Below are 14,392 nucleotides of genomic sequence, written 5' to 3'. Positions count from 1 at the left end.
CCTGCCGGAGCCAATGGCAGCACGAGAACTTTCACTGGGCCGTTGGTCAGTTCTAGCGCCTTTGAACTTTCTCTAAACTTTCTGTTTTGTATTCCTGAGGGGCCCACAGGAGTGATGCGTACTTCGTTTAAATTTCTGCTTTAGATGCACTGGGTGGTTTCAATACGTAAAATAAGAACGAGCAGCACTACAGGAACGCAGCAACGCTCGCCACGCCCCCTAGCCTCGTAGGCTCCGCCCCCGGCCGCGTTGACCCGCCCCTCGACCGAGCTCCTTTCTCCGCGTGAGGCACCTCGGGGTTCAGTAGGTCACTTCCCAAGATGGCAAGCATGCTGAAGGCGGCGGCGGTGGCGGCGGCGGTGGCGACCGGGAGCGCAGGTGAATACCCCGCGCGGTCGGGGCTCTCCGGGGGCGGGGCGCGCGGGACGCGAGGCGGGGGCCTGGAGGAGGCGGCGGGGGTCAGAGCACTTAAGTCCACTGCGCTCTGTTCCCTGGTCAGCACCTTTAGGCAGGAGGTATCTTACGGGAACGCCTCAGGTTAACGTGGGGCTTCCTTATAGTATCCGATTCTCACAGCCACCTTAGGAGGTGCAGTTGACATTGCCCCTCTTTATAGACGGCCCCGCAGAGGCGAGGGACCTGCCCGAGGGGACAGACAGCAAGGCTGGGACAGAAGGAGATGAAGTAAATGGCAGAGGGACAGTGAGTGTTAATGTCCAGTGCACCATAGCCTGGGGAGAAACCAGAAAGAAGGGCAAGTCCTTTAAAAAACGTAAGCTGAACTCCCAAGTACTTCCAGTATCCAGCTGGAAACACTTGGAGGTCAGTTGTGTAAAGAATACCTAAGGAGTGGTTTTTCCGCTCTGCCCCGTATAGAAACAGCAAAGAGAAAGGCAGATGGATTTGGAAGGTTCCTGGAGTCCCCTAAACCTCCATTAAAAAAAAAAAAAAAAAAAGGCAGGATAGACTCAGTAATGGCAGAAACTCAAGTTTTCTGACTCTAAAGCCACTCACTTTCTCCTCTTTCTTTGTCCTCTTTCTTCTTCATCAGAAGGCCACTATTTCAGTTAATCTGAAATTCCCTGTTAGGAAGAGTGCCAAGTGATGTCTCAAGAGTTACTGCTGAACATTTGCCATAAAGCCTTCAGCTTAGCACCTTCAGAAAGTTTTCAAGGGGATGAACCTTTAATAATGTTAGATCTCTGTTAGATGGTCCTCTCTCTATTCCACCTATTCCAACTTACAGTTCTAGCCATCCTTTGAAGTCCCATCTCAAACTTCTTTATTGATCACTATAGTCTTCCTTACCAGTCACAACATTTCTTATACATTTATTATTGCAAGTCCCCAGGGCTAAGTATGAGCCACATACAAAAAAGCAACGCCATAATAGTTTTAGTTGTCTCTGCACTTTATCAGTTTAAAGAGGTGATATGTATACATGAAAAAATTTTATAGGGGGCTGAGCACAGCTTGTTGAAATGAATCTAATTAATAGGTGATTATCAAGGTTTTATAAAAACACACCCTCCTGGTTCTTCCTCTCCTTGGTAAAGTACAAGCAGTATCTTAGCTCACACACAATAGCAAGTAACCCTTTGCAAAAACACAAAGATAAGAAAAATAAGACAAAGACTCATCTCTTATTAAATCTTGGAAAGCCATCTGTTAGAATGTAGATATTGTTCATAAAACACACACTAAAGATGTTAAAAGTTAAGAATCAAAAGAATGGTAAAAATTTCAGAGGAAAAGAGAAAATTCAACATCATGGTTTAATAACATCAACTTTGATGTCAAACAGACCTGGGCTTGAGGCCCAGCTTAGTTTGACCTTGAAGAAATTACTTAATCAGGCCTATTTTCCTTGTTTGCAAATGGGAAAAATAATATTGTCTGATGCAGAGTTATGAAGATTGAAGTGCTCACCGAACTATTACTGTTGTATCTATTTTATGGCCATGAGAACTAATAGGCAGAGCTAGGCTAGCACATGATGTACTCCCACTTCAGAATTCATGATTTCACCATTCGCTTAGGCAAGATTACAGATTTAGGCAAGCTTACATGGTAATATTGTTGCATAACTCTAGCAACGAAATAAAGCCATGGGTCTCTACTGGTAAGATGAGATCAAATCAACAAGATGGTACATCATGGTATGCCTTAGGATTCAGTTCTCTACTATTGGTGAATCCCAGAAGTATGGAGAACGCCTAGAGACTAGGGCGTATCTGCATTGGGGATAATAACCAGCTTATACAGTTCGTGAAAGGCAGAATTGTTACATAGTTTCCACTTCTATATGATATTAAAAGGAGTTCTCAAGTTAAAGCGATAGTCATGAGCAGTGTGGGTGAGTTAGAGTGTTCCTATAAGCAACTAATTTTAACTTGAAAAAATTGTAAATCACTGTTCTTGTATCAAAAAGCAAAAAGAGGACTATGCCTATAATACCTTCCAGCAGGGTGTCAGTAGTCACTAAATACTGAAATACTACCAAGATCTTCTAAAATCATAGCCCATATCGTAAGTTTTCCAGAGTAAAAGGAGAGTAGTCTCCTTGTCATAAAAAGTAGTAAATTGTGGATTAATGAAATGATACAGGAAATACTGAAATACTATGTGCGCCAAAACATTAATACAAGTAGTACAAGTAATCTTTAGTGTTTGAGAAAGATTCTTCATGTAAGTCTAGTATCATATATAGGGTAAGTGCACAACCAGTTTTTTCCTTTAAAAGCGTAAAATATGTTAGAAGTCAGAGATGCTCACATTTATAAGCAAAGTATTGATGTAACCTTTCTGTAAGTGCTAATAATGATCGTTCTTGGAATTTGTTATGTACTTTGTGCGAGGTGCTTTTCTAAACCCTTTATATGTATTATTCATTTTAGTCTCATGACAATTCTGTGAGTTAAGTATTATCTTACTATACGAGAAAAGAAAGACACAGAGGGTACATAACTAGCCCAAGTTACAGAACTAATGGTAGGGTCAAGATTTGAACCAAGGCAGTTTAACACTGGAGCCCACATTCTTAACCATATGGCATGCTGCTTCTCGTATGATACTTACACACAAAACCTGAAAGTCAATATATCAATAATAACTTGAATATTAGAGAAGAGACATTTTTATATGTGTATCTTTAGAAATACTTTTATTCAGTAGTTGATGGCAAAAACTAAGGGGAAGGGAATGTAACTTCCAAAACATCATACGTTTATTGCTGCAAGAATTGAATATTAATAAAGATATATTTTTTTGGTAAATTACATAGACATCTTGTCACAAGGGAAAAGTAAAATGAAAATAGCGTATTCTAAAGGCCAGCTCTGATTTATCCTCCTATTTAAGATGCTTGAACCTTAAATAACCCCACTTTTTCTTTTATTGTGGTTAAATATTCATAACATAAAATTTGCCATTTTAGCCATACTTACATGTACAGTTCAGTGGCATTAAATACAGTTGACCCTTAACAACACAGGTTTGAACTGCATGGATCCAAGTATACTCACAACTTTGCAGTAAAGTACTGTAGATATATTTTCTCTTATGATTTTCTTAACATTTTCTTTTCTCTAGCTTACTTTATTGTAAGAATATAGCATATATATTACATATAACGTGCAAAATATGTGTTAATTGACTGTTAATGTTATCAGTAAGACTTCTGGTCAACAGTTACAATCTGTGATAGTCGAAAGTTATATGTGGATTTTTGACTGTGTTGAGGGTCAGCACTCTTAACCCCCCATTTTGTTCAAGAGTCAACTGTATATTCATATTGTACAGCCATCACCACCATCCATCTCCATAACTTTTCATCATCCCAACCTGAACCTCTATACCCATTTAACAATAACCCCCATTGGGGCGCCTGGGTGGCTCAGTTGTTAAGCGTCTGCCTTCAGCTCAGGGTGTGATCCTGGCGGTCTGGGATCGAGCCCCACATTGGGCTCCTCGACTGGGAGGCTGTTTCTACTCTCCCACTCCCCCTGCTTGTGTTCCCTCTCTCTCTGGCTGTCTCTCTCTCTGTCGAATGAATAAATAAAAATCTTTAAAAAAACAAAACAAAACAAAAAACCAATAACCCCCATTATCCTCTACCCCCAGTCCCTGGTAACCACTATTCCACTTTCTATGAATTTGACTACTCCAGGTACTGTACATATGTGGATCTATACAATATTTGTCCTTTGGTGAGTGGCTGTTTCTCTTAGCATGTTTTTAAAGTTCATCCATGGGGCACCTGGGTGGTGCAGTCGTTAAGCATCTGCCTTCGGCTCAGGGCATGATCCCAGCGTTCTGGGATCGAGCCCCACACAGGCTCCTCTGCTAGGAGCCTGCTTCTTCCTCTCCCACTCCCCCTGCTTGTGTTCCCTCTCTCGCTGGCTCTCTCTCTCTGTCAAATAAATAAATAAATTCTTTAAAAAATAAAAATAAAAAATAAAGTTCATCCATGATGTACCATGTGTCAGAACTCCATTCCTTTTTAAGGCTGAATAATAGTCCATTATATGTGTACGCCACATTTTATCTTTTCATCTGTCAATGGACACTTAGGTTATTTCCAGATTTTGGCTATTGTAAATAATACATCTATAAACATGGATATATAAATATCTCTTTGAAATCCTATTTTCAGTTCTTTTGGATATATACCCAGAAGTGGGTTTGCTGGATAATGTGGCAATCTTGTTATGACCCCGCCTTCAAGGAACATAGTACTTCGCAGAAGAACAGGAGAAGCTCAGAAAAATGAATCCTGTTAAGCACACACAATAGATTCCAGTTTGGCTTGCAAAGGATTGACTTCATGAAAAAAGGTGGTTTTGAAAATAGAAGATGATCCTGTTAGGAGACAACAGTAGCCAAATTATAGGACTGTGAGGAGAGATTTACTTTTATTATGGAGTCATGTATAAGTGGGGAAACAAAAATACAGTCTGTTTACTAACTGTGATGAGTAAAAAATTATTCCTACCAAAGTTTTATTTATTTATTTACTTATTTGACAGAGAGAGGGGGTGAGAGAGTACAAGTAGGCAGAGTGGCAGGCAGAGGGAGAGGGAGAAGAAAGCTCCCCATCGAGCAGGGGCTCGATCCCAGGACCCTGGAATCATGGCCTGAGCTAAAGGCAAACGCTTAACCGACTGAGCCACCCAGGCACCCCCTGCCAGAGTTTTAAACAGGTTGAAAATATGTATTTGGTGCTGGCAATCCACTGGTTGAATGCTGAAAACAAATGGGCTTCTTACTAAACAACTTGAAGGCACTTCTCATGAATGGCTAAGTATGTTATGTCTCCTCAAACAAGATATACAAAAGTTCAGACTTAAAAACTTATTACATGTGCTAAAATTAGATTATGTAAAGTTTGTACAATTTTGCAAATATATAAGAAAACATTGAATTGTACACTTCAAATGAGGGAAACTTATAGTATGGAAATTATATCAAGAAGTTAGGAAGACCTTATTTATTTTTTTATAGTATTTTTTTATTATGTTATGTTAGTCACCATACAGTACATCCCTAGTTTTCGATGTAAAGTTCCCTGATTCATTACTTGTGTATAACACCCAGTGCACCATGCAATGTGTGCCCTCCTTAATACCCATCACCGGCCTATCCCAGTCCCCCACCCCCCTCCCCTCTGAAGCCCTCAGTTTGTTTCCCAGAGTCCATAGTCTCTCATGCTTCATTCCCCCTTCTGTTTACCCCCCCTTCCTTCTTCCCTGGGTGGCTCAGATGGTTAAGTGTCTATCTTCAGCTCAGGTCATGATCCCGGGGTCCTGGGATCGAGTCCCACATCAGGCTCCCTGCTCTGCGGGGAGCCTCCTTCTCCCTCTGTCTGCTGCTGCCCCTGCTTGTGTTCTCTCTCTCTGTCAAATAAATAAATAAAATCTTTAAAAAACAAAAAAAAATTTTTTAAATCGGTAGGAGAGGAGAAAAGGAAGACCTTATTACAAGTGACTTTTCGCAATTTTGTGACACTTTATGTACAAATTTAACATAAAATTTCTTTTAAACAGTAAGTACCTTTAATGCATTTGAGTATAGACCCTTGCAGCTAAGCCTTTACTTATTTGGAGCCAGTGTTTGAAAAGACTGGTCCGACATAAATGCAATCTGGATGGAAGGAAATGCAATGTTATTTTTAAGCCAAGGCACTGAAAATATTTAGTAAGAGCCAATATTGAGGGAAAGATGGGAATCAGAGATCAGCTTTGGTAACATATCAGCTTTGGTAACATATCTATTTCTTATATATCAGATTCCTGATTTGTGGAAGTTGTTTGTTCTTAAATCTGTAGATACTCATCTTTGCAATCCCGTTGGGTTTTAACACTCCTGTTTTTATTTTTTAAAGATTTATTTATTTGAGAGAGAGAGCCTGAGAGAGCATGCACACCCAAGCAGAGGGGAGGGGCAGAAGGAGAGAGAGGGAGAAAATCCCAAGCAGAGTCAGGCACTGAGTGCAGAGCTCAACATGGGGCTTGATCTCACCACTCTTAAGATTGTGACCTGAGCCAAAATCGAATCAGCCGCTTAACTGACGGAGCCACCCAGGCGCTCCAACACTCCTGTTTTCAAATATTTGATACATTTATTCACGTATTTATATAATGTAGTTTATTGTGAAACTATGTGGAATAGTCACAAATTACACATTATGGAGTTCAAAGTATTGCACTTGTACCTTTCTGAGATAGGAGGCAGAGAAACCTAAACTAGAATTGTGAATTCCTACCAGTCAGAGGGCAACCTGAATTAAAAATATCTTTTGTTGCCAAAGGCAAAGGAGAAAGTATAATTTTTTAAATGTTCACAGCAAACTTTTCAGAACTCTTTTTTATTAAGTACCTATAAGGATCTATATCACAGTACCCCTTTAGTCCATGTTTCCTGCCTCAGTTTGCTTGATCTACAGGATTTCACTTTAGATTTTTAACTAAAGTCACTCCGTTGTTGTTGTTGTTGTTGTTGTTGTTGTTGTTGTTGTTGTCGTCGTCGTCGTTGTTTTAAGGTAATTCCATAACGTCACATTTTAAGATGTACAGTTTAGCAGCATTTATTACATTCACCATGTTGTGCAACCATAATCTTTATTTAATTCCGAGACATTTTCATCACCCCAAAGGGAAATCTCTTGCCAGTTAAGCAATCAATCCCCCTTCGCTCCTCCGTCCAGCCCTTGGCAACCACTATCCTGCTTCTTGTCTCTATGACTTACCCATTTTGGATACTTCCTATAAATGGAGTCACATAACATACGACCTTTTATGTCTGACTGCTGTCACTTAATAGAGTGTTTTCAAGGTTCATCCATGTTGTATCATTGCTTCATATCCACTGTATGGATGATATTCCACTGTACAAATATGAATCATTTTCCATAGCTATTGGGAATAGTGCTGTCATGAAAATTTGTGTACAAGTTTTTGTTTGAGTACATGTTTTCAATTATTTTAGGTACTTAGGAGTGGAATTTCTGAATCACATGCTAATTGTGTAATAACTTTTTGAGTTTTCCAGACTGTTTCATGGCAGCTCTATCATTTTACATTCTTACCAGCAATGTACAAGGATTCCAGTTTTTCCACATTCTCATCAACACTTTTAGTTGTGGGTGTGAAGTGGTATCCTGTTGTGTTTTTGATTAGCCTTTCCCTAATGGCTAATGATACTGGTATCTTATGTACTTTTTGGCGCTTTTTATGTTCTTAACCCTTCATTTTTTTTTAAGTTTATTTATTTAAGTAATCTCTACACCCAGTGTGGGGCTCGACCTCATGACCCCGAGGTCAAGAGCCTCATGCTCTACCAGCTGAGTCACCCAGGTGCTCCTCTTAACCCTTCATTTTAAAAAAGTTGAATTATTGAATTCTCACCAGTATCACTGGGTTTATTTTTGTTCTATTCCTAGAGACCAGATAAAACTAATAAAGTGATATTTCTTTTCTCAAGCTAGTTTACATTTCTAGAGTTAAGATAAACCTGTAACCACAAAGCCTTGACTTTTACATTATATAAGGATGTTATTATCTTTCTATTTTCTTAACATATAATGAAGATTTTGTGCTCCATTGAAAAAGAACCAGTCATTCTAATAACTCTTTCCTCTTCTCCCATTTCCAAATGATAAGGTGGTTATGGAGAAAGGTAGACTACAGGGAGGCTTCTAATAACATGAGTTGCTTGGGCTTCCTTCCCAGTGTCAGAGGTTTTCGAATGTCCCCCAACAAACTGGAACAGTATATAAAACTTCACCTTCACTTGCACATCTTGTAATTTGTTCCTATGATATTTCTATATGTTCCATAGCTAGTAATAGGATGCCTGCCACAGAACCACCAGCTGCCCCATCTCTTGTAGAGATAACACCGATAAGGAGAATTCAGAAATACCTAGGCTCAGTATTTGACATACCGTTAAGATTTCACAGAGCAAACGACTTCTTTTGATGTGCATTTTACTCTAAAGATCATTGGCCTTACCTACAATGTTTTTTTTTAATACAAATACATTTTGTATTGAACTTTCCTTGCAAAATGCACAGATTAAGAGTTGCAAGGAAAGAAGGGAAGAGCAGTAGAGCAGTTTGACCAATGATTTTGTTGGTTGTTAACATTTTTAAAATTCACTACCGCCATGCTTTCGAGATAGTTTCTTGGTCTCCACAGATTACCCTGCATAACGCTCAGTGAGCAAATGACCATTGTAAATCAGTAACAGTGAGAATGGCTGGATTTATTGTGCACCTGTTATGTATGTCTGACACTGTATTATATTTTTTATACCAAATATCTAATCTTTACAACAAACTTGGGAAGATAGATATTTAGTGGGTAGTACCAGAATTTTTTTTTAAACTGAAATAAAATACAACAGAGTAGAAAAATATCAGAGCACATCACATCTATTGAGGATTAGGCATGCTTTTCATGAAATTTACTTTCAATTGTACATTTATATATGTGTATACTAGTTTGGAATACACTCGAATTATAAAATACAGTGAGTCCATAGAACTGAGCTGTGTCAACCTATTGTTAATGACAACCTTTGGGTATTTCCGTAATCAGTAATACAGGCTCGAGCATAGCAGAAGACTATCTTAGGCTGAATTTTGCCTTCTACTGAACTATGATGCATCGTGTTTGTCAAGCAGTACCATACACTGGTTATCAATCCCAGGGGAGGACTCTAAACACTTCTCCCCATTGTGTCTTGGTGTCAGAGTCTTCAAAGAAAACAAGCAGTAGATGGAACAGTGCTTTACGTAAATAGAAAGGAGACCAAGCAAGATTATCTTTAATAGTGGGTGTTGGCCCACCATTGCCAGTGAGTCTTTCCCAGTGGCCAGTGTAGCTCAGTTTACCTATGCACACTGCTCTTTGCTGTCCCCTCTCCGCAGAGGACTGCTATGACACACACATACTTTAAGCTGAGACAAAAGAGCATTCACTGATAAGCCCTGTGATAAGCCCTGCACAGGCGTGTGGACTCTTTATCTGTTGGTAAGGAAGTTTTCATCCTTATGCGGTTGAGTGGGGGTTGGAAGACTACACATGTGAGACTGCCTTTCCCCACAAGGTTTGTGGTCTTAAGTAGTGTCACTTTAATTTCCTCATTATCAATAATTTCAGTAAAGGGGAATTAATTATTTGTTAACCAGAGCTCTGTGATACTAAGTACTGTTTATTGTATTTTCCATTAAGAGCTAAATCTAATTGTTTAGAATATGTGTTCTTCTATTTGCTATTTTGAACCTTTTTTATTAAGTGATGTAGTTTTATAAGATTATTTTTAGACCTCATCTATGTATATAATTTTCATTCTGGGGAGAATCTGGCTCTTAAAATCCAGTGTCTTGGGACTGGGGATACAGTAATCCACAGGGAAAACACATTTTAGGTCTCTTCCATTTCGAAGTGAAAGAGATTTCTTCATATTCAGGAGCAGTTCTGCTTCTAATTCTTCAAAATTATAAAAAGAAACAGTTTTTAAAAATCTGGTCTCAGAGGAAATTCTCACAAGTTTAAGGACCCTCTTAATCTTTGCTTGTTTTTCTCCCAAACAATGAGATATTTTCCTTTGTAATCATTAAAAAAAAATCACATTAAAAAGCACTGTTAACAGTCATGACTTTAATACATATTACTATAAGACAAAAAATTGGTTATAGGTAGGGAAGAAAATTGCTTGTTCTCATCATTAAATGTGTGTTGTTTCACTGTCACATTCAAACTTACCTCTTGCGAAATGCAGAGAATAGCAAGTAATTCTTAATGCTGTGCTGTTATCATTTAGGTGTTATCAGTAAATAGAAATTATCATGAAAAATGCCATCTTTGTTTTAAATCTAAAAAGCTCAGAATTAATTTTTTGATTCCAGGCAGTTGTTTCAGAGCAGAGTAATTTTGACATAGTTTTTCCATTTATCTCCCTGATTTAATTTCAGTAATTAAAACCAGAATAGGTATATAAATGATTTTTATGTGTATTATGCATTTAGTTTTTTAAAAAATAATTTTATAAATGCGTTAGTTCTCAAAAAAAGGATATCAATGGCTGTTCCATTTTCCAGGGCTTTTTTCCAAACTTCAGACTCCGGTTCCAAAAGCAAGTACTTTTTCCACATCACAGTCCTCGCTTCAAGTGGCAGGTCCTGTGTGGAACCTGGGTCGACTCAATCATGTAGCAATTGCAGTGCCGGACTTGGAAAAAGCCAAGGCATTTTATCAGAATGTTCTGGGGGCCCAAGTAAGTGAGGCGGGTCCCTATTCCTGAGCATGGAGTGTCTGTTGTTTTTGTCAACCTGGGAAACACCAAGATGGAGCTGCTGCATCCATTGGGAAATGACAGTCCAATTGAAGGTTTTCTGCAGAAAAACAAGGCTGGAGGAATGCATCATATCTGCATTGAGGTATTTTATTTCAATGTTTGGTGTTTCAAATTTCTCTTTTACAAAGTATCTTTTACTCTTTAAGACTACATATTGTCACTGTCATCAGAAATTGGTATTAAGTTCTTTAAAGGGAATGGTAATACTGGTCTCACTCAAAGATGGATCCATAGATATACTCTCTTTCCCTCTAGAAAACTAAATAATTAATAATAATATATTTTATTGAAGTCTGGATTTAACGGCCACAACAAAGGCCACCAAAGCTGGCCAAAACAGATTTGTATTTAGTATTTATTGATTATACATAACCTTGCATGTAATAGGAATACAGCTGTTTTCACTATCACAAGGCAATTAGAAGAAGAAGGTGAAAAGACTTTATAGAGTAAGAATTTCCATATACATGCTAAGTATTCTTATGATTATTTTCTATCCTTAAAATTCAAATAACTTGTTCCTTATTACAAAGGCAATACATTTTCAATTACTGTGATTTTTAAGACCTTTCAATTGCATCTGCTTACAGTTCCCACGAAAAACTTGAAATGTTAGACAAGAACATTCTCATTAGAGAGCTTGTATCTGTAGATATTCATGTTCAGATAACTGCCTTTTGTAATGTCAGCGAAACTAATTATGCTTCAGTTTAAATTATTTTGATAGGACAATTCTTTTGATAGAAAGACTGGCATAATTAATTGGTAGGCCTCATTCCTAATCTAGTAGAGAAGGGGGTTGATTCTAGAGTGAATTCAAAGATTTATTCAGTTCATTTTGCAATCATATTTGAGAACCTACAATGTGTACTCCACTGAGTAGTGAACTTCAGCATTGAAGAAGAAACGGACCATGCGGACAGTGAGGAGGGGCAGCTATTTAGAAAGGCAATTACAGTATCCTATGATAAAGCAGAATTAATATACATGTCTCCTCAGTAACATCAATAAGGGAAAGATTGCTCCTGGCCAGTGGAGGAGGTGAGAAGGCATCACAGGGCATGAGTTGTAATGAATGTGAAGGAATTCCTCAGATCAATGAGAGAGGAAAGGTATTCCAGGCAGAGGGAATAGCATATGCAAAGGAACAGAGTTATACTAACAATTCACATTGAATCCTCTGGCAGTATACGAAGGACTCAGTGTGTACTATTTTCTTAATTTTCACAGCTACTCTATGAGCTGTTCTACTCAACTTTGACAGTTAACTTGCCCATAGTCAAATTAGTGGGCGGGCTGAGGGCCAACACAGATTTGTTCTGATTCCAGGATCTGCACTGTTAGCCATGGTGCCAGATTGCCTTCATTATATTGGCTAAGTTTTGGAATCTGAGGTAGGGGAGCCATAACATGTTAGGAGCTAAACAAACCTAATATTTAACCTTTTTTTAGGAGGTTAATTTTGGCTGCAGGTCTTTATTTCAGTGGACCTGAGGGTTTGTCTAAGACACTGCCCCCAGGATGAGAAGCAGGATCATCAACCTTTGAATTGACTCTTCCCTCTCCCACACTACAGTGTCTGTGTTCTACATCAGAGAGCCCAGGCCTTCAAAGGAAGCTGCCATGTGAGTTAGAGTTCAGTTAAGTAAAGAACAGTGGAAGTTCAGTAATGTAACAGCAAATTCAAAAGTACAGATTAAAAGGGGGAAATGAAAATATGTCAGTATAAAATGAAGGTATGTAATAAGAAGAGGTGTGAAAAGTTAGTTGCTAAGTTAGTATGACACCCCCTGTCATTGTTCTCTGCTTTCTGTAAAAAATAAAGTGGCTTAATTAGATAGATGGATAGATGGATTTTATTTTTCTCTTCTCAGTCTAGAAGTGAGGTGTCCCAGAGGGGAGGGAAGGCAGAGAGAGAATACAGGGCAAATACCGGTTAAGAGAGGATCTAGAAATTACACATGTCACTCCTGTTCATGTCCCATTGACCCGAGCTTAGTCACATGGTACTCTTGGTTGCAAGTGCAGTCTGTAGTCAGGCAGTAGGTAACCTGCTCAAACTTGCGCTGTTGCTATAATTAAAAGGCGGAAGAGGGGAAACCGCCAATCTATGCTGCAGTTGGTAATTTTTTAAAAAGTGGTATTGCCAGAATAGTATGACACTTTTTCTGAATGAAGATATGTTGTAGGATGGAAACATGGGAGAGTTAGTGTTGCCTGCTGCTGCAGTCTGTGAAATGAAGTCATCATCACATGCAGGGGTTTGATTCCCTGACTCACCAGATAGAACAGAATTCCTCGCCTATCCCTGAACAAATACATTTTTGTTGAATGAAACCACTGAGATATCAGGGTAAATTTTCTTTTTTAATGTAAAGACATATTTAATGATTCTTATAATCACAGATACAGGATTAGGGAAACAGCAAGAAATGGATGGCATATTAAACTGGGTGATTCGAGGAGAGTTTAGTAAGGGAATTACTTATAAGACATGGGCAAAGTTTAGGTAATCAACAGTACATGGTGCAGTATCCTTAATTCTAGCTCTGGGATGGGATGGGATTTTATTTTCAAAGACCCAGAAGTGGGAACCACCAGCATTCTCATATGCTTGAGGAAATAACCTATCTAGCCTTTGTAAATATAAGGAGCTTCAAGATGGGTGCTTGCTTAAGTAGAAAATGATAAATATCACATACACGGTGATATTTAAAAAACCAGTGACTTTGGCTTTTCCTGTTTGGGGGATAGGCAACATTCAGAAATGTGTCTTCTGAAGATGCTCACAATCTTCTATAGCATTATGGCTCATCGCCATTTATTTATTAACGCCCTTCCTTCTTTTAAAATGTTAAATCCATATCTGCAGATTCAGATACTCTGTTTTTGATGTCTAGACTATGTTAATGGACCTCATTCACTTAAACTAAAAATCACATTGTGGCACAGAAATGATGACAAATATTTCCCAGAAAAGCCCAAAGTGAGTGTTTATTCTTCTTGTAATCCACTGATTGTAAACAGAAGAAAAGCACTGAAGAACTCTGATATGCTCTTTTAAAATTTAATTTAATTTTATTTTTTGATGTAAAGTTCGATGATTCATTAGTTGCATATAACACCCAGTGCACCATGCAATACGTGCCCTCCTTACTACCCATCGCCAGCCTATCCCATTCCCCCACCCCCCTCCCCTCTGAAGCCCTCAGTTTCTCAGAGTCCATAGTCTCCCATGCTTCATTCCCCCTTCCGATTACCCCCCCTTTCTTTATCCCTTTCTTCTCCTACCGATCTTCCTAGTTCTTATGATCCATAGATGAGAGAAACCATATGATAATTGTCTTTCTCTGCTTGATTTATTTCACTTAGCATTATCTCCTCCAGTGCCGTCCATGTTGCAGCAAATGTTGAGAACTCGTTCTTTTTGATAGCTGAGTAATATTCCATTGTATATATGGACCACATCTTCTTAATCCAATCATCTGTTGAAGGGCATCTCAGCTCCTTCCATGATTTACCTCTTGTGGAC

At 38.6% G+C, this 14,392-nt stretch overlaps 1 protein-coding gene across 1 annotated transcript in view; it reads left to right on the top strand.

Moving 5' to 3' along the window:
• Positions 1–124: 124 nt before the first annotated feature.
• The window catches only part of MCEE (methylmalonyl-CoA epimerase), a 30,646-nt gene continuing 16,378 nt past the window's right edge, over positions 125–14,392 (top strand). The window contains 3 exon segments of the mRNA XM_045795357.2: positions 125–378; positions 10,604–10,791; positions 10,793–10,942. Of these exon segments, the coding sequence (XP_045651313.1) occupies positions 321–378; positions 10,604–10,791; positions 10,793–10,942 (396 nt within the window). The 5' untranslated portion in view covers positions 125–320.

Source organism: Ursus americanus, chromosome 28 (genome assembly GCF_024610735.1).
Source record: "Ursus americanus isolate L20-20 chromosome 28, mUrsAme1.1.p, whole genome shotgun sequence".
NCBI classification, from domain to species: Eukaryota; Metazoa; Chordata; class Mammalia; order Carnivora; family Ursidae; genus Ursus; species Ursus americanus.
Note: the sequence above shows the minus strand (reverse complement) of the source record. Positions and strands in the feature narration are given on the sequence as shown.